The following is a 25,715-nucleotide window of genomic DNA, read 5'->3' as shown; positions in this document are numbered from 1 at the left end:
TCCAACCCCCACTGCCATGGGCAGGGACACCACTCACTAGACAAGGCTGCCCCAGGCCCCATCCAGCCTGGCCTTGAACACCTCCAGGGATGGGGCAGCCACAACTTCCAACTCTTTCGCTTCTCAGCCACAACTTCACCACCCTCATAGTGAAGAAATTCTTCCTTATGACAGTCTAAATCTGCCACTCTCCTGTTTATACCCATTGCCCTTCATCTTATCACTGCAAGCCTTTGTAAACAGTCCCTCCCCAGCTTTCTTGTAGCCCCTTCAGGTACTGGAAGGTCGCTATAAGGTGTCCTCTGAGCCTTCTATTCCCTCAGCCTGTCCTCCTATGGGAGGTGCTCCAGCCCTCTGGTCATCTTTGTAGCCCTCCTCTGGACCCATTCCAACAGCTCCACATCCTTCTTATGTTGAGGTTCCAGAACTGGACACAATACTCCAGATGAGATCTCATGACAGGTGCTGTCCTTGTCTTGGTTGTTCCTGGGTATCCTTTATCCTTCATGGACAGCTCTAACCTTCAAAGTAAATCTATCCTTCATTTTTTCTTCGGTATGAACAATACTAAAAACAGTAAAACTCCACTAACTCTTTACATTACAGTTTGTAATATGAACACACACAATATATCACAAAGATAACACATTTTTATACTATACAGAGTGCTTGTTACAGTAGGGAAGGGAATTTTCACACTTCCCCAGCATGCTGCAGGCAGGCAATGCAAAGGCTCTTGGGCTCGCCGCCATCCTTGTAACAGAGGCAACAACAAAGGATTCTCCAGCTTTTCCTTTTTCCTTGTTCCAGCATACAATACGGGTTCCAGTTGTAGTTCCTTTGCCAGGTTAAGCCATCCTGCAGGAGCCCACTCCTTTATGTAAGCCTGTGCCAAAGCGTACTGAGTCCGTATTTTCACCTCACTGACTACAAGCCGCAATCACTGATCAGAAATCGCAAGGCTGCGTTTTCACTTTGGTCTCTGTGGCCTCTAAATTTAAAATACAAGGCGGCTGTTCGACACCCGCCAAACGACGAGGCGGCTCGGGAATCCTGCTCTTCCCCCGGGCCCTGCCCAGAGCCACAGCCCGGAGGGCGACAGGCAGAAACTGGCTCCGCTTGGCAGCGCTTCCAGAGCCCTTTTGCTCACCCTGTTCTTTGTAATTGAGCCATTTGCCAGGAGATGGCAGCATAACACAAAAGATCCCTGAATTTCTGTCCCAGCTGTTACCCAGCAAAGCGGTGTCCCCTGGGTGGCAATAGTGATTCAGGGAAGCCTGTTAGAAGCATAGAGAGGTTTGAGTTGGAAAGGACTTTAAAGTCCATCCGGTTCCAAACCACCTGCCAGGGGCAAGGACACCTCCCACCAGATGAGGTTGCTGAAAACCCCATACAACCGGGCTTTGAACACCTCCAGGGATGGGGCATCCACAGCTTCTCTGGGCAACCTGTTCCACTGTTTTATCGCTCTCACAGTAAAAAATTTCTTCCTAATTTCTAATTGAAATCTACCTCCTTTAAGCTTGAAACCACTACCCTTTGTCCTATCACTGCACTTCTTGATAAAGAGCCCCTTCCCAGCTTCCCTGTAGAAAAAGACCTTGAATTAGAGAAATAAACATGACAAAGGGCTAAAAAGCTACAAAACTCTTGTTCTTAACTTATTTTTTAAACAGCTAGGTTTACAGCAGCAGGTAGAAAGCACTTTGTTTAAGGAGCGTGTTCAAGTCTGGTGACAACAAAAGCTCCAGTCACGCTGAGGGAGTGCGAGACAGGAGTGCCAGCTGGCCAGCACCAACACTTGGTGCTCAGGCTGGGCAGCAGCCGATCATGCCTTCTCAGAAGTGCCAACAAGAAAAAAATACATCTCTTTCAACAAGTAAACAATCAGATGTGGTGTTCAGTTCCCACAGTTACAGCTGCATTTCCAGTCAGCCACTGATGCACAACATTTATGTAGGAGAAAAAGGAAGAATGAGTTGCAGAGTGGGAAGGTGGCTGCACTGCATTCCCTCCTCCTGATGCACTGTCCCAGTGGATTAGGTCTGTGCGTCTTTGCAGTGCACTCAGCATGTTCTCATAGCACATCAGCAATTAAATCTTTTTGCCAAGGTGTTAGTGAGGTCTTTGGAAGTCACACACATGTCTCCCAGTGCAGCTGGGTCTGGGTCATCCATTATTTGAGGTGGTAGAACAAGATTTCCCTATAAGAATCCAAGTTAAGACTCAGAAATTCATTGCACTTACCAGTTCTTACAGGGTTACCCAATGTGCCAGCTCATTTTTCCTCATGAATAATGCTAAAAAAAGGCACGCCCTCCAGCATGATGCAACAGTTTAGGAGTAATTATCATTATGAATGTAATTACATTTTTCATGTGTTTTGAGACTTGCTAAAATATAATAACATAAGTCTTCCCCATTTTAGCACTCAAATATATTAAACTAGTTAAGAGTTTTAGGAAGCTATGGCTTATTCAGATTTTATAATTGTCCTGCCAGTTCACTTCATCTCCAATACCACTGGAAATTCTGGATTTCTGAAAAAATGCTGCCAATGTTGATCTGTAAGGTCAACAGTCTGTATAAACTAAAAAATAAACTGGTATTCACACTGGTAAACTGGTATTGTGCTGCATGGATATTCTGTTGAGTTTCTAAATTCTTCCATGTTCTAAATGGTGATCCATGAATAAGATGTGACCATATAAAATACCAGAACAGGAGGAAAATAACTAGCTTTTATACTTCTGTATGCAATAGGCATGAGAATCATATTCTGAATCTTCATGTGAACTCAAACACTTGTGATCGGTTATACAGAAATGTGTACTATAATAGCTCTACATACATCTGATATAAGTAAATTATTTGTGGTAGAAATCAACCTTTTGTGCATGTCACAAATATCAAATTTCAATTTGATGATTCTGAGTCACTTAATTAATTAGCTGTATTAATTGCAAGTTTACCTTCATTGATATATTATGCCTGCAGAATAAATTATTAATCTCACAAAACTTAATAGCTAGAGTCTTACCTCTTCCTAGCTACAGTATTTACATCCAAGTAGGAACCAAATCCAACAGTATTTGTCTTAATTAATTAAATTACAAAGAATGCACTCAAAAATTCCTAAAAAAAACATGTGGAGCTTACAGTTTGTCAAACTAACAGCTGTATAACTCTGGCATTCAGAAAACAAAGGTACACATTGCCAGGAGGTATGTGTTATTGTAATATCACAAGAGGTCTACGCTTTACCACATTTGCATGAGTTATTTTACTGCCTTTTCAGCAGAAGAAAAATGTCTGGGTTTGGAAGCAAGAAAAACACTTTGTGTGTTGGACTTGACTGTGTGTGACTGAAGCGTGTTAACAATTCCACTTTAATACCTGTATTAAGTGAATGCCTGTATCACATATGTGTGTGGAAGGTTTTAGTGTCTGATTTCTTCTGTCATCTGTTATAGCAAAACTCAATAAAACTTATTTAATTTAGGAGTTACAAAACCCAGATGTTTGGCAGGACACTGTCTGCAATGGTTAACATAAATTTGTCTATCTTCACAGGTGCAGATATGGGTTAAAAATTGCATATTTTTTTAACAGCTGCTCTTTATTATGGAATATGTTATTTTCATCCTCAGTACTCATGCTGTTTCATAAGCTTTGGTATCTTTTTTCATTAAAGAATACACACAATCTTAGCAGTCACATGGGACCTTGATTCTATATACATTCATCCTATGACACTGTTTCTCACAATATTCTGCTTGAGAAACTGGCTGTCACTGGTCCAGACAGGCATAATCTCTGCTGGGTTAAAAACTTGCTGGATGGTCAGGCCCAAAGAGTGGTAGTAACTGGAATAAAATCCAGTTGGAGGCTGGTCTCAAGAGGTTTTCCCCAGGGTTCAGTGTTGGGTTCAGCTCTGTTCAATGTCTTTATCAATGATATAGACAGGGGGATTGAATGTACACTTAGTAAGCTCACGGATGACACTAAGCTGGGAGGAAGTGTCGATCTGCTTGAGGGTACGGAAGATCTACAAGGGGATCTAAACAGGCTGGATTGATGGGTGGAGACCAACGGTATGAGGTTCAACAAGACCAAGTGCCTAGTGCTGCACTTGAGACACAACAATCCCATGCAGTGTTACAGGCTTGGAGAAGGATGACTAGAAAGTTGCCTGGAGGAGAAGGACCTGGGGGTGTTGGTTGACAGCGTACCGAACATTAGCCAGCAGTGTGCCCAAGTGGCCAAGACCAGTGGCATCTTGGCCTAGATCAGAAACAGCCTAGCCAGCAGGACCAGTGAAGCAATTCTGTCCCTGTACTTGGCATTGACTGCATGTCGAAAACTGTGTTCATTTTTGGGCCCCTCACTACAAGAAGGACATTGAGGCCCTGGAGCGGGTCCAGAGTAGAGCAACAAAGCTGGTGAAGAGGCTGGAGAACAAGCCTTACGAGAGGTGGCTAAGGGAACAGGGTTTGTTTAGCTTAGAGAAAGGGAGGCTGAGGGGAAACATAATCAGTGTCTACAACTACCCAAAAGAAGACTGTAGCAAGCTGGGTGCTGGTCTCTTCCCTCAAGCGACAGGCGACAGGACAAGAGGAAATGGCCTCAAGTTGCACCAGGGAAGGTTCAGATTAGACATCAGGAAAAATTTCTTCACCAAAATGGTTACTGGGCACTGGAGCCGGCTGCCCAGGGAAGTGGTTGAGTCACCACCCTGGAGGTATTTAAAAGACATGTAGATGAAGTGCTCAGGGATATAGGTTAGTAGTGGACAGGTATGGTTGGACTTGAAGGTCTCAAAGGTCTTTTCCAACCAAGCAATTCTATCGTCAATTGCATCATTAAATAATTTTCCATACAACCACGTTTCTCAACTCATTTAAAAAAAAAACAAAACAAAACCCAAACTTTAGATTAGAAGATGTTTTTCTTACATCTCTAGTTCACCTACTTCTTAAACACCAAGTCTCACCATTTATTCTGTAATAGCATTTGTAGTGCCCTGCTTTGAAGATGAGAATGTTTGTCTGTTTCTAAAATACAGTTCAAGGTAGTCCTAACATAAATATTATACCTCAAAACTCCCTGAGGTGAAAGTGACTAAGGTCTTAAAAAATGATTTTATAACATATAGTCAGACTATTTTAATACAATGGGCCAAGATCCACCTGAAATTTGAACCGACTTGCACCTGCTAACAGCAAATTCATAAGATTTTGTAATCCTTCCTCAGCAGTATCTACAATGGGTCGCTGAGACTGTGAACTTTACACATTTTACCTAAATCACCTGTCTGCTGCAACCATGCCAACAAAGCAGCACTCTGGGAAACTGCAGAGCAAAGCAATGCTCGGTGCAGCTCAGAGCAGATGGTAGGGGACAGAGCTGGCACAGCAGGCTGTGGCAAAGGCAGAGGTAAGCCAATCATTAAGTCAACCTCATATGCTTTGTACAAGCTCACTCTGAGATGGAGGGAAATCATTTTGGTGTACAGGCACTATGACAGGTAAACACTGAGGCCCTGCCATCCTATCAGCCATAGAACTCCCACTAAGTTCTGTGAAAGCAGGTGTGTGTCCTGATCAAATAAAACATACGGCACAGTCATCTTTCAGATAGAGGTGTCTCTTATTTTCACGCTTCATCTGTTTAACTTTCACTATAATTCAATATATTATCCTGTTGGATGGGTTTTGTACCAGCAGTGCCATGACACAATCTGGATGGTTCAGGGGTTGCTGGGGTAAGACCCTGGGTCTCCTCGTAAAACTTCTGGGTTCAGTACCCACTGGGCTAAATGAAGACAAATAATGCCAAACAACTGGACCAAAAAGAAATTTATTTGTACAGGCATTCTTAGGAATAGGATTGGCATTGGCTTGCTAAATCTGTGTTAGGGAAAAGAAAGAAAGAGAGAAAAGGGAGCTGGACTCTGGTCCTCTTCTTCACTTCCCAGGATGGCAAGCACACAAATGGCCTCTCTTGCAGACTATTATTTATACTTTTTTTGGTGGGCCTCTGCAGTGCTTCTTCTAGGAAAGTTCTGGAACTGAGTTTGGTGGGGGATACTCCTTCCAGGGGGCTCTCTGGCACATCTCAGATATCGTTCTGCCCCATCTCTCCCTATCAGCAAGATTGCAGCATGACCTCTCTGGGCTGCAAGCGTAGCTGTGCTGCTTGTGTTGAAGGACACTACCCCTGCTGCAGTCTCAGCACCTGAAGACAAGAGGTTTAAGGCAGCAAAAAAGAATCAGTCCCTTATAGGCAGTTCTAGTGTCACTGCAGAACTGTTGGACATACTTAGCAGCAGTGCAAGCAGGGACAGGTAACTTGGGACATGTACAGAGACGCTGTCTAGTTGCGTAGGGATCAGGAAGGCCAAGGCACAGCTGGAGCTGAACTTGGCAATGGAAGTAAAGATCAGCAAGAAGGGCTTCTACAGGTACTTCATTCAAAAGAGGAAGATCAAAGAGAATGTACCCCTACTGATGACGGGAAATGGGGATCATGTATCAACAGACGAGGAAAAGGCTGAGGTACTCAACAACTTTTTTGCCTCAGTCTTTACCAATAACTGCTCTCATCGCCCCTCCTGGGTCATGGGACAGCAAGATGGTGACCAGGGGGGTAGACCCTCTCCCACAGTACAGGAGGATCAGGTTTGTGAACACCTGAGGAACATGAACATATATAACTCCATGGGACCTGATGAGATGCATCCCAGAGTACTGAGGGAATTGGCAGATGCGGTTGCCAAGCCACTCTCCATGATATTTGAAAAGTCATGGCAATCAGGAGAAGTCCCTGATGACTGGAAGAAGGGTAACATTGTGCCCATTTTTAAAAAGGGTAAAAAAAGACAACCCTGACAACTACTGACCTGTCAGCCTTACCCCTGTGCCTGGGAAGATCACGGAACAGATCCTCCTAGAAAGTATGCTAGAGCACATGGAGGGCAGGGAAGTGATTAATGACAGCCAGCATGCCTTCACCAGGGGCAAGTCCTGTCTGACTAACTTGATGGCTTTCTACAGCAGTGGACACGGGTAAACCAGTGGATGTGATCTACCTGGACTTCTGTAAAGCCTTTGACAAGGTCCTCCACAACATCCTTCTCTCTAAATTGGAGAGATATGGATTTCATGGGTGGACGGTATGGTGGATAAGAAACTGGTTGGATGGTTGTATTCAAAGAGTAGTGGTCAATGTCTCAAAGTCCAAATGGAGATTGGTGACAAGTGGTGTCCCTCAGGGGTCCGTACTGGGACCAGTGCTGTTTAATATCTTTATCAATGATATTGACAGCAAGATTGAGTGCACCCTCAGCAAGTTTATGGATGACACCAAGCTGAGTGGTGTAGTTGCCACACTGCAAGGACAGGATGTCATCCAGAGGGACCTGGACAGGCTGGAGAAGGGGGCCTCTGAGAAGCTCAGGAGGTTCAACAAGCCCAAGCACAAGGTCCTTCACCTGGGCTGGGGCAATCTCCGTTTTCAGTACACAATGGGGGATGCCGTGCTTGAGAGCAGCCCTGCAAAAAAAAGGACTTGGGCGTGCTGGTTGATGAGAAAGCTCGACACGAGCCGGCAATGTGCGCTCACAGCCCGGAAGGGCAACTGTGTCCTGGGCTGCATCAAAAGAAGCGTGGCCAGCAAGTCGTGGGAAGTGATTCTGCCCCTCTGTTTCTCTCTTGTGAGACATCATCTGGAATACTGTGTCCAGGTCTGGAATCTTCAACATAAGAAGGATATGGAGCTTTTGGAACGGGTCCAGAGGAGGACTACAAAGGTGATCAGAGGGCTGGAGCACCTTCCCTACGAGGACAGGCTGAGAGAGTTGGGCCTGTTCAGCCTGGAGAAGAGAAGGCTCCAAGGAGATCTTATAGCAACCTTCCAATACCTGAAGGGGGCCTACAGGAAAGCTGGAGAGGGGCTATTTATAAAGGCTTGTGGGGACAGGACCAGGGGGAATGGTACAAAATGGAGAGGGGCAGATTTAGACTGGACATTAGGAAGAATTTCTTCACTATGGGAATGGTGAGACACTGGCACAGGTTGCCCAGGGAGGCTGCGGCTGCCCCATCCCTGGAGGTGTTCAAGGCCAGGTTGGATGGGGTCTTGGCCAGCCTGATCCAGTGGGATGTCCCTGCCCATAGCAGGGGGGTTGGAACTAGATGATCTTTAAGGTCTCTTTCAACCCTTGCTATAATATGATACTATGATACTATGATATCAGAGATTGCATGGCCATAAGCAGAAGGACTTATCTTTTACCACATTACGTTGACCAAATACAGACATTTGCAATTTAACACAGTTGTAGCTCTCTTAAGAAACATGTAGCATGGTCATTGTATTGGTGGTAGGGAAACATAAGTCAGGTAACATTTTGGTTTTACAAGCTCCTTGGGGAATCTTACATGGTTCCTGTAGGAGTCTTCTGTTCCAATATGTATTTTTTGTTGAAGGAAATAGACTCGAATACTCTTATTATTAAGCAGTATTGCTGATAATTATGATGCCTGAGAACACACAATATCTGAGCTCCTTAGTTGTGGGATTAGGTCATATCATTAGTTTAGGCGTGATTTACGAGCAGCATGTTATGATTTGACAGCCCTCTGATTCTGGCTTCAGTGGACTGCAACAGAATCTGAATCTCCTAACTAGAACTTTGTGACTTCATCACACATGGTCCTTAGGCATCATGTTTTGGCTTTACAGTCCACTAAAGTGCCATGGTGAGTCTCACCACCCATATCCTCACTGAACGGTGAATAAAGGAAACAGAAGGGGCAGGAAGAAGGTGGAGTTTCATTGTTAGAGAAAACGCTGTAGGTGAAGAGACCTTTGTCCTTGTTTACAAACACAACTAAAAATTAGGTTTGATATTCAAAGTTGTTTCAGTGCAGCTTTTAATGGACATTTCCAGTAATCAATATATTTGTGTTTAAAAATAAGCCTGGGCCAAAACACCAGTCATTCATATTTTAGAGAATGTTTCACCTATATTTATTACCTTGTTAATCTGGTTTAGTTTACATATGCTACTGTCAAAAGCAATTTACACGTGCTTAACTTATGTGAAATCAGTGCTAGAAAGTTAATCAATTTTTAAATCAGTTATTAGTCTGACTCTTGGGCACAATCTTACATTCTTAGGTAAGTGAACAGTATTGGTCAGTTCTGATAATTAAGAAAGGCAGACTGATGCTTTTCTGTAACTGAAAGTTTAATCAGCTAACCAAGTTGTAAATTTCAGTCAGCTCACCCTGCCTAAATGATAATATCTGAAGTAGGAAGTCATATTGTATGAGGTTTTTTCCTAGGAGAGAAAGTCTAGTTCTTCTTCTAATGTTAAGAGAATATGGAAACATTTCCCCCTGGGATATTTTATCCAGTGGTAATTCCATTAGTAATTTCCACAGTACTCTAATATAGTTCATCAGTCTGATTTTCATGACTTTCATTGTCATGAATTAGGTATTTAACTAAAATCCATTAGAATTACATGTATATAAGATTGCAAGAGAAAAATTAGACCCATCAATTATTAGCATTAACTTAACCCATTTCGTTGTGGCATTTCGGAAGCTTGTAATTATCTTCCAAATGGGATATTTACTGATTAAGAAATCTATCATAATGTCATGCATGTGTGAAATTTTACTGACACCTAAGAGCTAGTTGTCTGACAGTGGCCTCCATCAGCCAAGAGGAACGTCATTTGTACAGAAAAGGAGATTTTTTTTTTCCCTTGGGGGCCTCTGGGCCTTTGTAATTGCTGGGGAAAGCTTCCATTTGCACAGGCTTTGCACAAAGCACTTTCTTTTACAAACTTGAGAAGATATTTTTAAGGAATTAACTCAAATTTCTGTTTCTCTGAAAATATTTCTTCTTTACTTAATTCATTTCATTTTCATTTGCTATTTTTCTCTATAATATTCTTTTCTTCTAGTGAAATAGCAAAGTCTGAGAACTTTAAGTGAAATACACGCTTGTTTCAAATATGGAACAAAGTATAATGTAGGCCCTTGCCATTCCCTCCCATGTATAGTATTTTCTTCTTTTGACACAAATGGTATTCATTTCCTTTTTGACTGAAGGCAGACAGTGTTTTGTAAATACAAAAATGCACATTACATGCATTACAAATGATTTCTTGTGAAATGTAATGTCTTTTAGGAGGACCGGAAAATCCTCACAAATTTCAGACTGTAGGTTTAGTTTACTTTGGCAGTAATATGGTGTGGAAGTCTGTTGCTAGGAGTCCTGGTATTTTTCATCTTGATCCTGGTTAGTAATACTGTGCAAATAATGTTTTCTCTTGGCATTTTTCTGTTTTGGGTGTATCTGGTCTTTGGTGAAAAATCCAAGCAAGGAAAGAATGAATACTATATGAATTGTTAAAAAGATCAGCAAGGCCAAGATCTAAGTTAATTCAGAAGGATTTTGGATTTTGTATGTAATAAAGCAGAATGATTCCAAAGGCAGAATAAGGAATCTGTTTGTTCACATGCAGCTGTTACACAGTAATGAAAAAAAAGGCTTTCCAGGAATGTGTAAGCCTGTGCCATCCATTGCACTACCAGAAATGGAACTGAAAGAAAAAGCACATTATGAACATGTAATTGAAATGTGCTATAGACCACATAAGGAACACATTTAGAAGACAATATTAAGCAATCCCAGAATATTGCTTTGTAGTGCATGCTGGGGTATAGGAATTGCATTAGCATTTAATTGCCACGTGCCATATTCCCCACTGTGATTTCAACTCCTCCGCCACCTTGAGTGCATATTAAGGAATTTAAACAGTGCGGCTGCACATCCTTTGTTGTCATCATCACCTAGTATCTGGCATACGCTCAAAAAAAGGCTTGGTCAGGTTGGACAGGGCTCAGCAAACTGATTGGGTTAAAGATGCTGAGGGTGGTTTCAGTTACACATCAGTCTTGGCTGGATTTGGGGGTTCATGCAGAATTTATCCATGTGAAGAACAAGAAGCATTTGGACAGCACCCTCAGACACACAGTGTGAATGTCCGGGTTATCCTATGCAGGGACAGGAGTTGGATTCAATGATCCTTGTGGGTCCCTTCCAACTCAGGACATTCTATGATTCCATGATTCCAAGCTTCAGATCCATGCTATCGAAAGCTTGGAATTTAGTGAGCCCCACATTGGAGCAAGAAAACACTTCAAACAGTGCAAGGTCCTACACCTGGCTCTGGGCAATCCCCGACTTCAGTACATGATGGCAGATGCCGTGCTTGAGAGCAGCCCTGCAGAAAAGGACTTGGGTGTGCTAAGTCGATGAGAAGCTCGATGTGAGCCGGCAATGTGCACTCACAGCCCATAAGGGCAACTGTGTCCTGGGCTGCATCAAAAGAAGCATGGCCAGCAGGGCGAGGGCAGTGATTCTGCCCCTCTAGTTCTCTCTTCTGAGACCTCATCTGGAATACTGTGTCCAGTCCTGGAATCCTCAAAATAAGAAGGGCATGGAACTGTTGGAATGGGTCCAGAGGAGGGCTACAAACATCATCAGAGAGCTGGAGCATCTCCCATACTGGGAGAGGCTGAGTTGGAGTTGTTCAGCCTGAAGAAGTCTCGGAGGAGATCTTAGAGCTACCTTCCAGTACCTGAAAGGGGATACAAGAAAGCTGGGAAGGGACTAGTCATAAGGGCTTCTAGTACTATGACAAGGTGGAACCGATATAAACTGGAGAGGGGCAGATTTAGGCTTGATATAAGGAAGAATTTCTTCACCACGAGAGTGGTGAGGCACTGGCATAGGTTGCCCAGGGAGGTTGTGGGTGTCCCATCCCTGGAGGTGTTCAAGGCCAGGTTGGATGGGGCCTTGGGCAGCCTGATCCAGTTGGAGGTGTCCCTGCCCATGGCAGGGGGGTTGGAACTGGATGATCTGTAAGGTCCCTCCCAACACAAACTATTCTATGATTCTATGCAAATCAAAAACTGTCCAAATCAGCCTTGCGAGACAGCAGGAGGCGGCAGCCTGGCTAAACGCAGCTATTGTGTGTTCAGACCTTTGTATCGAAGCGACAGCAAATTCCCACCGCCTTTGGCCGCAGCCCTTTCGCGGGGCGAGACCCCCCTGCGGGGCTGGGGGGGGCGAGGGGGGGCGCTGCCCGCGGCACCCCTCGGGGCTCGGGCGGCCGTGACGTCACTCTCGCCGGCCGCGCGCTGACGTGGAGAGGAAGATGGCGGCCCCAGCGCTGCTGCAGCGGCCGTCGCCGTGAGGCGGGCCGGGCCGGCACAGCGATCGTGCGACGGAGGGGAGGGCGCGGGGCGGGCCCCGCCTCCCACCGGTAACGCTCTCCGCAGGGGCGTCATGGAGGACGAGGAGCGGCTGAGGAAGCTGGAGGCTGGCAAAGCCAAGGTGGGAGGCGGCGGAGCTGAGGGGAGCGTGGCGGGGCCGGGGGAGGCTGGGGCCGGGGCAAGCGAACAAAGCCGCGGGCGGAGGAGGCGCTGCCCGGACACGGGGAGAACCGAGAGGCCGGAGGAGAGGTCACTTCGGCGACCGAGGCTCCGGTCCCGTTCGCCTCTCCCTGTAAACCTTTAACGAAGTTTATAAAGCCGACAGCTGCTCCTCGGCGCGGTGCTAATGCCGTGAGGGAGCCTTGGGAGGCAAAGGATTAAAGACGTCCACAGTGAGGTGCCTAGGTGCCTTTACAGTTGTCTGGCAGTGCTGGGCAGGCGTGGGGACTCCTGTGGGGCCTCGCCCTGTGCGCTGGGTGCCTGCATAGCCGATGGCCCGATACCCGCTCCAGCCATCAACCCTCTCCAGGCTGTCACCCCCTCCAGCCTATCGCCCTCTCCAACTTCACCTGCATCCAACTGTTATCCCCTCCAGCCATCACCCACCTTCAGCCATCACCCCCACCTGGGCTGTCGGTGGCTCCAGCGATGCCCTGCGGGCTTACCGAAGTGTGCCTGGAGGAGCTGGTGATTTTATTCTTTAAGCATGGCCGAGTTGCCCTGCGACCTTACTGAAGCATGCCTCGGGTAGCTCATCGTTTTACTCTTCAAGCTGGCTTAGTGCATACTGGCTGTAAAGCACTTCGCCTTCTAGGTAGCAGACTGGAGTTACTACACTCTAGGAAGACCTCTACTTCAAAGAAAGCTTTGGTGTGGTCAGTAAGATAATTAATGGCATTCGTAGGAAAATAAGGTAAAATTAGTGTTTTGACATTAGGGATGTCTGGTTCCTTCCAGCAGTCATTGCCAAATAGTGAGTTTAGAAATTTGTCATTCATGCTAAACATATGCATATAACTTGGCAGGAGCTTCTAGCACAGGCATCGAGAAGATAAGCTAAAGATGAAACTACAAAACATCATCATTGTCTTGTTTATGTGATCTATGGAAAAGAGAATGTAGTTCATCTGTGAAGTATTGAATAGTTATTTTGCTATATTAGTTGAAAACTTTGTGAATTAGTGTGTTTCTGTTTCTTTTGAAAGAGCCTTCAAAAGGTATATTAGTAAATATACTGAACCTGAACGGAGTGGCATGTTTATATATGAAAACCTGTTCTTAAATGCTTAGAGCAAGAGCAATGTTTATATAATGTTATAAAGTACTATTAAAAGGCACTGGGACAGATCAGGTACTGGTGAGAGTTACATTCTGTCACACCCAGGTTGGCTAATTCTTTTGCAGAAAATTAAGAAGTAGTTTGCAGAGAAAATAGTTGAAGTAAATTTGCCAGTATTATATACCACGATGAAGAATTTGTCAAGAGAATTTATATTTTTTCCTGTCCGTGTTGGCCGGGGATTAACACAGAAGATGAATGACAGTTACTGAAAAGTGAACCAAAAGCCAGGATTCTAGCAGGAACTCAATGGCTTCCTTCTTATTTTGAGAAAAGATATGTACACTTAGTAATTTATTTTGCATATTAGGAGCGCTATAATAACTCTTACTCTCCTTCTAATCTTTTCTGACTGAAACCAAATGATGTTCTTGTAAGTATTTGCCTGAAGAGTGTCATGTTCTATGCTTTTAAACATCCCTTGTGGTTTAAGTCATTATAACTCTTCAAAGTTAGCTACATGGAAAGAGACTGTAAAAGCAGTCTTAGTTTTTCAGATTTTTTCATTTTTTACATGTGAATGATGCAATTAAATGTGTTGTACTGCAGAGACTAGGTCACAGTCTTCCCCTGACAAGTGTCACTGATAAAGGCAGATAAGAAGAAATTGTGTTAGCAGAGAATGGAGGTAGAAGTTACTCCTGCAGCTGGTTTTCTTTTTCAAGGATGCGAACACATTCACAGTAGCATGATCACCATGCCTCCTAAAATTGCTTGGCTCCAGTATTTTTTGCAAACCACAGCAACAAGCATCCAAAAAACTTCTGAGCCTAACCACTGAATGTTGTTTGAAATAGCTGGGAAAATATATTAAAGTATGTGGTGTTACTGTGCTGAAAACACAGGTATATCTATACTGCAGATACCTTGATTCACCTGCCTGGAATTATACGTGTTAAATATAAATAAGATGTTACATAAACTGCAGGATGAATGTAGGTAATTGGGAGGCTGGTAAAAGAGTCTAGTAGGTGCTGTGGAGGTGGCTGGTACACTGCTAACATTGCGAACAGTGAAAACTGGGACTTGGATTTTTCTTTGGTTTTGATTTCATTTTGTTTTGGTTTTTTTTTTTCCAAAAAGTAGGTAGCTAACTAGTACCAAATCTCAGTTTGTGCATTTCAAGCAATATGAACTTTCTGTAAAGCGTTTTGGGTTTTTTCTGATAATAATGTCGAGTAGGCAAGCTATGGAGTTTGATTTTGTGAAAATTTATTTGCAATGGAACTTGTTCTTGACTTCTTCAGAGACACTGTCTCCTCACATAGATCTTTTAGAGAAGGGTATTACAAATGTATTTTGTCCAATGGAAGTTTCTTTTGAGTCCTCCTTGATTATTACTGGAAATGAAAAGCTGCATTGTGAATCTTACCTTGATTGGAGTGACCTTACAGCAGCCATCCAAGTACTTAAAGAAGGCCTACAGGAAAGCTGGGAAGGGACTCTTTGTAAAGGAGTGTAGTGGTAGGACAAGGAGGAACAGCTTTTAGCTGGAAGAGGGGACATTTAGATTGGACATTAGGAAGAAATTTTTTGCTGTGAGGGTGATGAGGCACTGAAACAGGTTGCCCAGAGAAGTCATGGATGCCCCATCCCTAAAAGCGTTCAAGGCCATATTGGATGGGGCTTTAAACAACCTGACCTAGTGGAAGGTATCCCTGCCCGTGACAGGGGGGTTGGAACTGAATGATTTTTAAGGTCCCTTCCAACCCAATCATTCTTTGATTCTGTGAAAGGTGCTAAGTGTACTCAAACCTGACAGAATGGGTCTCAGTGTGAACATGCAGCCTTTGCCAGTACATAATTTGAAAAATGGAGGAAAAAGCTTGTGATAGAGGCTCGCCAACACTCGTATGTACCTGCTGACTATTGGAGACTACACCAAGTCTTTATTATGAAGCAGTTGCACCATATGTTGCTGTTCTGTCTGTTAAAACTCCCAAAGGCAAGGGAGGTGCAAAGTTAAACCCAGTAAATTACATATGCCTTTTCTAGACCTGTAATCATGAATTTTCCTTTGCCACAAGGTAAATATGCTGGATATTAACCCAGACTCTATAAGTGTCTGTCTGCATTACCCATTGAAATGCTATCTCTCTATGCCTTTATAGAATTCTTTTCTCCACAGACAAGCAATTTCTTCACCTTGGATCCCCATCTGATTATGGTGGAGCATGGACAAGTGTTTGTCAGAAAGGCTGGTTAAGGAAAGTCACGCTGACTGTGATGCAAGGTGGAAGGGAGATGTGTGCCAGCACAGAAATACAAATGAATGTTGTTAAGTTGATCAGACCCCAAAACACAGTGAACTTAGAAATCAGTCAGATATGTTTTGTGCCTTACTTGAGAGAGTCTAGAACATTGTTGATGGCCTGAGAATTTGTAGATATATCTGGTGTTAAAAAAGACTAGAGAGGATTGTAGTTGAAGATCTTGATGTGATGTTTATGTGCACACATATTATATGTGTATGCCTGTGTGCATCAGTTTGGTTAGATCTCTCATCTAGCATAAAGTGGATACTATTTATGATAGTTTGGGGTTTTTTTTAATTTTATGTGTTTATTTAGCAGCTTAGTAGCTGGCTTTTTGTGTCAGGGTTTTGCGCTATTTTGATCAACTTTGAAAACTAAGCTGAGCTGTTCACTAGCTTCAGAATAAAAACATCAGGAACTCAGGTTCTCCTGTGAGAAAAGGGCTGAGAGTATTTTGGTAAAGCTTTTGAAATTTAAAAATAAATATTTAATTTATACACACATATATGAAATACACAGCTATTATAACTGGTAAAATTAAGAGATATGAAACTATTGTTAGCAGGTTTTGGGGAATGGTCTATTTTACAGTACTGAAATTTTATTTGCGAAGTCTTTAAATATGTCTGTTGCTCCTGTTTAAATTTGTGTTCCGGAAGGGGCACACTCTTAGCTGTATCATTTTTTTGGTATGGGACAGGTGGATGAGGCAAAGACACTAGCTTACTTTTTTAATTCTCTTAGGTTGGTCTAGAATTTCAGGTCTAATGTTAGGAATACATAATCTAATGTCTTGATTTTCACAGGTTCTCTCTATGTTTTTCAACACATTCTTCTTGTGTTGTTCTAAGAAATCATGTAATTGTTCAAGAATCTTAAAAAATTGGGGAACTGGTTTAGTTAAATGCTTGAGCACAGAATAAGTAGTTTTACTGCTTTTGATCTATATCAGAGAATCATTGAGCAGGCAGAACAGTGAAGTTGGTTTGGGAAGCTCTGATGGCACTCAGTGGGCAAGTATTACAGGTTGTATAACTAATTTGAGAAGTTATCATCACAAATTGAATAGTAAAAAGAAATAATGGTATATTTTGTCTTCTGGTCATGCATATAAATATTTAAGGTGGCTGAAGATGAAAATGATAAATATATTATTGAAATATTATTGTCTAAGAGTCTGAGAATATTTGCTGTTTGTGTTCTTACATCTACTCTTTCAAGGAGAGAAAAAGGTTTTACCTCCTCATCTCTGTCTTCTTCAAACTGAGAAGATTTGGATTTCTTAAGAAAAGCTGTTGATCAGATTTTTTAAAATAGAAGACTCAAGCAGAACATGGAATAGTCATGTGCCATGGTGATTAAAACTCTAATTTAAACCTCCCATAGCAATTCAACACGTAGATTGTATTTGTAAAACAGAGTCCTTTGAAACTCCCTGTAATTTACCTGAAGAGGGAAAAAAGCAATATTTCAGTGTTTGTTGGGAGTTTTTAATCAGAGGAGATAAATTAAATACATCTAGACTTTACATTTCATTAAAGAGCTGGCCTACTAACACATCTTCTTGTACTTTCAGGTGTAGACTGTTCATTTTGTTTATCCTCTGTCTGCATCAAATAATTTCAACCAAAAATAATGTAACAGAATCTTGGAAGCAAGAATTTCCTTTTCAGTCTGCGTTTCTCTTAAAACAAGTTGCATTCGGCCATATCAGAGTGCCAATTCCGTCATAAAGCCCTAGCCATTGCAGTCACTCCTTCATGAAGAATGAAGGAGAGCAGCTTTACGGGCTAAAAGGTCGCAGGATGGGAATGAGACTGGGCTATGTCTGCATCTAAAGATGTTGTGTTTGTATTAATGGACAAGAGAGGAAGCAGCTGGAGGGGGCTCTAGGCTAACTCTCGAGGCTCTTGGAAAGGTGTGGGTGAGCTTTGGCTCAACAGATGTAAATGGAAACTGCATTTTCTCTTTATTTGTAACATAGCAGGAGAGTGCAGTGGAACTATGAAAAAATGCTACAATGAAGAACTGGGCTTTAGAACAGTTTACATGAGGAGTACTTTTTCTTGCACACAAAGATCCTCAGAAACCTCTACCTAATTTCTAGATGTTCCTCTTTTGTATTGCTTAGCTATTTTTTTTTCTCTCGGGACCGCTTGAACTCAGGGTTTTTAGCTCCCCTTCGTCTTTTACAGGCTTTAGTCTACTCTCTCTCTTTGTATCCCTGTCAATTCTAAATGCAAATAGTAGGAGGTGTGTGAAATTGCTTGTGTGTATTCTGCTGATGAACGAGTAAGCTTGAAAGCTGGTTTTTGTCTTGCAGAGAAAATCACATATACAAGGACTGAACGTTACCCTGGGGAGAAAATGTGTGGTTTTAAAGCCTTTGAATAAAAGCAGATAGGGCAGAAATCAAGTAGAGGTGAGAGAGAAACAAAATGTGAGATGTTTACCACACTGTGAATGCTTTTATTTTTGTTCAAACCAACAGATATCTGCATTTTATCACAGAAAAGAAGATTATATACATTTGAGATGTAGATATATTTTATCTATGTAATTTTTTATCTTTTAAAAAAGAAAAAGTTTATTTTTCCCATTGTGTCCATTTTTCTTCTGGACTTTATTGGGTCCTTGTGAACGAATAGTACTTTACTTGAAATATGGGATTTCAACTCTTTTTTTAAATGGCACTGGTAAAACTCTTCCTCTAAGTGTCTTCTCAATTTTTCTTCTGTTCCCTGGTTTTGATCTCCATTTCCCTCAGTCCAGAGATCTATTGTTGCTTTCAGTACAGGGCTTGATCAATTGTTTTTAAGGTTGTCAATAAACTTATTTTATTCAAAGCTCTAAAGCAGCTCTCTACCTTACAATAGTGATGCAAGTTAGAATGAGCTAACTAATACTTGCTTTCTCCTGAGTATGCAGATAAATAACAGTTCAAAATAACCTTAGAGAAAATTTGTCTTTAATCCACAGTGCCTAGTGCATTTCACAAAAATTGAGAACAAAGTTAATACAGTATTGTTAGCACTATGAAAGCAAGAAACTGCATTGTAAAAACACAATTTAAAATGTTTTCTTGCTGCTCGATGTGTAAAGAGAGGGAATTACTGAAAAGAAAGCACCAAGTCACACTTCGCCTACATTCAAGACTTCATTTTAGCACTAGTGTCTCCCTTATTTCTATGGTCTGCTTTCCAACTATTTATTTTCTTAGTATGGATGTTGTAATAGCAAAACAGGGTTGACTGTGACACTGGTTTCCCTCAGAGGTAGCAGTATCTAGACATTGTTTGTTTATACTGATTTGGAAATAAGCATGATTGCCACCACAAATTCTTTCTAAATACTTTCAGTAAAGTGTATCTGGTACTCCAAGGAACGTAGATGGGACCTTTCGACATCTACAGATGTTACCAGAAAACCCTGTTTTATTAAATATTGGTGCAGAGAGATATTAACTGCAGAATAATATATGGTTACTGTAGCATCTTAGCAGTTGGAACAATGAAAAATCTGATGAAAGTGAAGACAAAAGTAAAAAGGTTGCTGAAGTAGGTGCAACTTTGTTGTCCTACCTTGTATTGCAATATAAGATTATTACACAGTTGTTAATTGTTATAAGATGTAATACAATTGTTGGGTATCCTAATGTAGTAGCTGAAAGTACTGTCTTATCTGCCCCGTAACTAGAGATTTCAATGTATTGGTATGTATTTGTTTCAAAATCATTTCATTACTGGTACCAGCTAATACAACACTTTGAATTTGCAAAGACATGTTTATAAATGTACCACAGTTCAATGAAATACAACTGATAATTGCAGTCTTTTGACTGCTATGCTGAAACATAAAGTAGATCTTGAAATTTATGATGATGAGACACTCGTATGTTGTATGGCATGCCATATTGTGTTCATGTTTCTGGTGTTCCTGTTTCTTGGAAGAAACCTTCATCTGTGTTTTCATTTGATATCTTGAGAAGCCAGCATTTCATCTTATAAACTACCTTTCCTACAACCAGTGGAGAAAAGACAGCAGAATGAACAAAAACATTAAGATTTCTTCCAATTCATAGTTTCTTGGAAGTATGGAACCAGGTTTCCTGGTTGCCCCCTCTTCTTTGTGACAAGTTTCCAAATAGAACAAATTCAGTAGTTGTTATCAGCAGAGAGAGGGAATGTGAGAGTCAGGAAACCGAACACAAAGCTTAGGAAAGTGGAGGAGTGTTCAAATCACAGTTGTAACAACCCTAAGTTGTAGCATCATCACAAAGCAAAAGAGAGTAAATCTCTTGGATCATACTTCTAAATCTCAAAACATGAAGAAATTTTATGACTCTCTACAATTGGAGGTAATAATTTTAAATAGAATGTATGACATTTTGGTGATATTTCCAGAGAAAAGTATAGCTTTAGTGAAAACTGTTCTGCCATGGCAAAATTACAACCTATCTCTAAAACTGTGTAGCAGAGCCAAAGAGATTGGTGAAGGTGAAAAGGCAGAGTAGATGGGATTATGGGACTGAGTATGTTTCTGTGCAAATATTGATAAAATAGGTGTTACCCAGAGTAAGCAGAGTAGATTGTGTAAGAGTTTACTCAAATCTGACTTCACTGGAAGGCTGTGATTTAACAGAAGTGTTATCCCTTAATGCGGGTGGTTTTTTTTTTAAGTTTTTACTTGTCTTTAAACTCTTACTTCTCTGTGAAGAAACCTCCCATGTCCAACCACAAAACAAAGGAAAAATACTGAAATATTCCTAAATCCATTTATATTGTCTAAGTGAGGTTGATGATTTATCATTAGTACCATACATTGAGAATATATGTTTTCAATTCAAAGGTACATAGGAGAAATACCTTATTATTATGGGTAATGCTCCATACGAATGACAAAAAAAAAAAAAACCCTGTCTTGGTATGCTCAGTAGTAAGTTGTGCTAGCTGGCACAGTTTGCTGTGTTTAAGGAGATAATGGTAATCCTGATACAAGACTCTTCAAAAGGGTGTGTTTCCTAGGTTTTCTTCATTATTGGGAATATATTGCAGGAATTCAATTTTGCTTTTTTTAAAAAAAAGTCCACAGACAAGTTTGGAATTTTGTGAGCAATATCAATGTCTTTGTGAGCTCGCTTTTTTTCTTTTTTTTTGAGATTCAGCAGAGTGTGAAAAATAATAGAAGCCTGTCAAAATAACACAAGCCTGTCAGGCCTTGCACACTGAGCATGAAATTCATGCAGTTGGTTCATTCCTTACGTCTGCTCTGCTCGTCACAGAGCTGTCACTCACAAACCTACTGAGTTTGGGGGCTTATTCTCACTCTGTCCGTTCAGTGCCAGACGTGCCACATGGTATGAATTAATGTAAAAATAAGATTAAAAAGGTAGGAAAACGATGAAGCACAACTGAGTTTTACTTGTTTTAAAGTGTTTTATAATTTATTTTTAAGAAAGCCCACAAACGGTTTTTAAAATAAAAATTCAAAGTTTTCTTCACGTTCTGTGCAGGGTTGGGGCACAGAGGTGGCCAGAATACCTATGAATAATCCCCTGAAAATGTATCTGAGTTCTCCAGACTACTTTGAAGATCTCAACACTTACATTTGTGAAAAGATTGCATTTAGCAGCTGGGTAGAAGGCATCAGAGTACTTGTATTTATTGACAAGAGTGGCTATTACTCCCTGTTTGAACAGAGTTTAAACTCTTGATCTGCATTTGAAAAGCAAATTGTCTTGTTGCCAAAGATTTAATCTCTCGAATTCTGTATCAACTCCATGGCACTCATCAACTTGAAACAAAATATAATCTTGTGTTGGTTATTAATAAAGTCTTAATTAGACATAGTCTGTTCACTCTAAAGGTGCCTTTTTCTTTCAGACTTCTTAATTAATTAGAAATTAAATATGAGCGAACCTATTCAGATCTATGTGCTTTTCCCATTTCTTTATATATTCTCGCTACCTTATGAAGATTTTTTCTTTATTTTCAATCTCTAAATATCTCTGATATAGATATATTTTTATTAAAGAGGGCACTGTGAAGTGAAAGGAAAAAACTGAGATATATTCTACATAAATGCAACTAAAAGTTTAGATCAGAGTGAAGCTTTTGCTATTATAAATTCTTTCTTTATTCTCTTAGGAGGTAAAAGTTAAAAACATGAATCAGGGCAATGCAAACTGTATATAGAGACTCAAGGTAAATTTGATAGTTGATGCTCTTTCCTAGCATCCAAAAATAGTTTATCCCTTTTCTGCCAACTTCTAATAAACTCTTCTTTCTCCTTTAGTGTGTAGGCTAAATGTTATAGTGCAGGAGGAAAGAAAAGTGTGTATTTTTGTGAAGTTTAGGACTCCTGCTGATCAGGAAAAACATGCAACAGGCTGCAGTTCCTTTCTTGCAGCATCAACACGAACCAGAAATGGCAAGTGCTTCTGTGATTTAAGTTTTCTTGCATTAGCTACATTGAGAAGTCTGGACAAAGCTTCTTCAGATACAGAGTCTCTCCATGCATTTCATAAGGTGTCTCAATATCTCTGCGTCTTTAAGGCCCTCTGCTCTAGAAATGTAGATTTTTAAGTTAATTAGAATTTGCAGTTGACTGCTTACAGTGTGTTGTGGAAGAAAGAACTGTGTGAGCTGGAATGGAGTGTTGATTAGAATCCCACAGGAAGTACCAATTGCATCACTACAGTTTTCTTTAGATGTGTCAGGATTTTTCTTGTAGGTTTTTAATCAATATTCATGATTTTTGAGAAACAGCTGATTATCCCCAGCCCTGCCCGCCCAAAAGCTGCAGTGATGCCTAATAATGCATCATAACCAAGGCTGCAGTCATCAGTAAGACCCTGTCTATGCTCATTAGGCAGTCTCATGCTTACCCAATGGCAGGGAGAAAAAAAAAAAAAAAAAAAAGAGTGATGTGTGATAAAACTTGAAGCCCAGAAGGGATCCTGCATTCACAGTAGTTATTGGCACTGCTCTTTGGGGTTCCTCCTCTGGGATATGAAGCTGTAAACTGAAGAAAACACAGCTGAGGAACATCATAAAAATGTTGGGTTTGATGACTTGCAGAGAGATTGATAGAGAAAGCAAAAGCACAGAGTTTTTGTGTTCAGTGTTCTCCTTTCTCCAACCCAATATCATTTATATTCCTGCAGCATCCTGTCTTGTTTTCTACACATCTTACAATTCACAGTGAATGAGAAGGTAATTCTACAAGTGACACTGCCTCAGTGCAGTCTGGGTGCTGATTAAGGCCAATCCCACGAGAAAAAGATATACTATAATGTGTACTCCATATCAGGCCAAAATTGACAAATGCCTGCAATCTCAGGCTTGGATTTTCTTTTTTTTTTTTATGAGTACTTTAAGTTAGGCTGGACTGTGCTTTTCTGTTGTGGTCAGCTCAGGTAGGTTTTACTTGAAACAAGATAAGAATATAACTTGAGTTAGAGAATTATGTTACCTGGTAGCATGATAGCTGTTATCCAAGATGATAATGGGCTGATATGGTCAAGTACTAATTGCTGAGAAATTAAGGGGAGCTGGAAGCCAATACAGCTATTTTTCACCTCTCCCCAACTCCTACCCAAGTAATTTTTTCATTGCAGCATATATTATGTGAGGGGGAGGCAGTTCCTTTGTATTTATTTGCTGATGTTGTGAACTGGGTTTCAGATTTACTTACTCATATTTGGCAAATACCCTGTTTTAGTCTTTAGTTATTCCAAAGAATGTTCAGATTTTAACACTTCATATAAATTCTATTTTAATTCTGTAAAAATAGTTACATGCTATTTTTTCATTTCCAAGCAACTGAAATAAGATACTCCTTTTCATTGAGTGCATCATATTCAAAGACTCAATTTCACAGTGCAGAATTAGACACAACATAAAACTAATCCCAGAAAATACAAATACATAAGCATATGTTCAGTAATTCAGTACTCTGCTACATCCTAAGGAGCTGCTCTGCTCTGTGCAACAAAAGGATTATATAAAAAATGCATTTTGGGGATGTAATATTGTAAGATGACAAGCGATTAAGGTAATGTCTGATAGTGCTTTGCTCTTTCTATACTCTCCAAAATAAGTCATTTTTGGCTATTTTCTTCTTCTACTGGAGGTAGGAAGAACGCCTTTTTTAGGGGGGCTGTAATGTCCATATAGCTGTGTCTGTGTATCTATTAGGAATCCACTCAAACTGATGTACAGAATGCCATAAAACTAGAGGAAGTGAATTTATTCTGGTGATTTTTCCTCAGTAGAAAACATAAATTTAATAGTGTTTTGCTTATATTTTTATATATGTTTAGGATCCTATTACTAGAAATGTGAAAATCATTCCTTCTGGAAGCTTTATATTTTGTGGGTTTATAACTTAATGTTAAGAGATCAGTCTTTATAAAACTGTAAAATGTTGACCTCTAACTTTCAAACACATAATACAATTAATAAGTGGAATAAAGTGTCTGTGTTACAAATATAAACTTGCAGGTTGCCAGTAATTTGATCGACAAGCACTGTGTGGAGATGCTGGCAGCTGTTGCTTCTGCATACTTCTGTATTTTTATAGTTGGCTTCTAACTGGCAAGCACAGATGGAGATGGCTATAGATTATGATTTTTGTATGTCTATGAATTAGAGATAACATGATATTTTAAATCACATTGTCTAAATATCATGTGTTGACTAGTCTGTATAAGTTTGCCAAGTTGTAGTATGGAATTTTTGGAATGAACTATTTTGATTGGTTTTTTTTTAATAGTATGAAAGGCCTCTTTGCCAGCTTTTGAATAATTTGTTCTCAAGTAACTTCTCATTAAGTAATCAATGGTATTTTGTGGTAGTGGCAACTTTTAAAAGCTTTTCCTGAGGAAAAAAAATCAGATTTGACATCATCAGATCTTTCTCTTGCTGTTACTGAACAACATTCTACCATAAAGTCAGATTTGGTTGTTTCGGTGGTGCTTCATAAAGTATTTGGGTCTGCTCTAGCCCAGAGTTAAAGAAGATTTTAGAGAAAGCCTGTGATCTCCTCTTTGAAGGATCAAGGTTATTCTGCCCATTCTATGAAGTTGAGTGACCTGTATAACTTTTTCTTTTTTCCTCTCTATCCTAGAAAAAACGAGGATTAAACTCACTTTTTTTTGGATGTGAATTCATAACTTTTATTGCTCTCTGTTCTTGCTAGGCTGCTAGGAGCTTATCAAGGTCCTAGGAGAACTGAATGATAGTAGGAATCTGAAGATATGGTATAAGAACTTTTTTGTATTAGTATATTTAGCTAGCTAGTGTAAAGTTAGTGTACTCTCTCTCTGAAGCTTACTTTACAACATACTATGACTTTAGGTATACTGTAAAATAAAAATATAGCTTCTGCTTTGTTAAATGTAATTACTTCTCTCAGGGATAAATTGCAGTTATGTGTAGTCAAAAAGGAGAAAAATGATAATTGAGGAGAAAAATTACTAAGTACTAGACATGAAAATGATTTTTTTTTTCTTTTTTACAAAAAGGAAACTTTTATCACAGAAATTTAGATTGGCGTTTGGGCTCAGGGAACAGGTAGACTCAATTTTTCATTGCTTGTGGTCTTAGGATTGTTTTGCTAAGGTTATTTTTGGGGAAAGAAGGGAAGCAGGTGAAGAAGATTACTGAACAAGACAGAGATTTATTAACATTTTGGGTGCATGTAGTATTTAATTACTGCAATTTAATCATTGCTTTTTAGATTGTTCCTATTCTGGAAGAAATTTCTTTTGAATTAATGTAGTGGTATAAGTGCACTCAATGTTTAACCCTGTTACAGTAT

At 40.6% G+C, this 25,715-nt stretch overlaps 1 protein-coding gene across 5 annotated transcripts in view; it reads left to right on the top strand.

Annotated features, from left to right (window-relative positions):
• Window positions 1–12,242: 12,242 nt before the first annotated feature.
• AKAP9 (A-kinase anchoring protein 9) overlaps window positions 12,243–25,715 on the top strand; it is a 113,994-nt gene continuing 100,521 nt past the window's right edge. For all 5 annotated transcript variants that reach the window (XM_054060703.1, XM_054060706.1, XM_054060702.1 and 2 more), the window contains exon 1: window positions 12,243–12,420. In XM_054060703.1, the coding sequence (XP_053916678.1) occupies window positions 12,373–12,420 (48 nt within the window). In that variant the 5' untranslated portion in view covers window positions 12,243–12,372. The remainder of the gene's footprint in view (window positions 12,421–25,715) is intronic.

Source organism: Cuculus canorus, chromosome 2 (assembly GCF_017976375.1).
Source record: "Cuculus canorus isolate bCucCan1 chromosome 2, bCucCan1.pri, whole genome shotgun sequence".
Taxonomy (NCBI): Eukaryota; Metazoa; Chordata; class Aves; order Cuculiformes; family Cuculidae; genus Cuculus; species Cuculus canorus.
The sequence above is the reverse complement of the archived record's forward strand: the minus strand, read 5'-3'. Positions and strand labels throughout refer to the sequence as shown.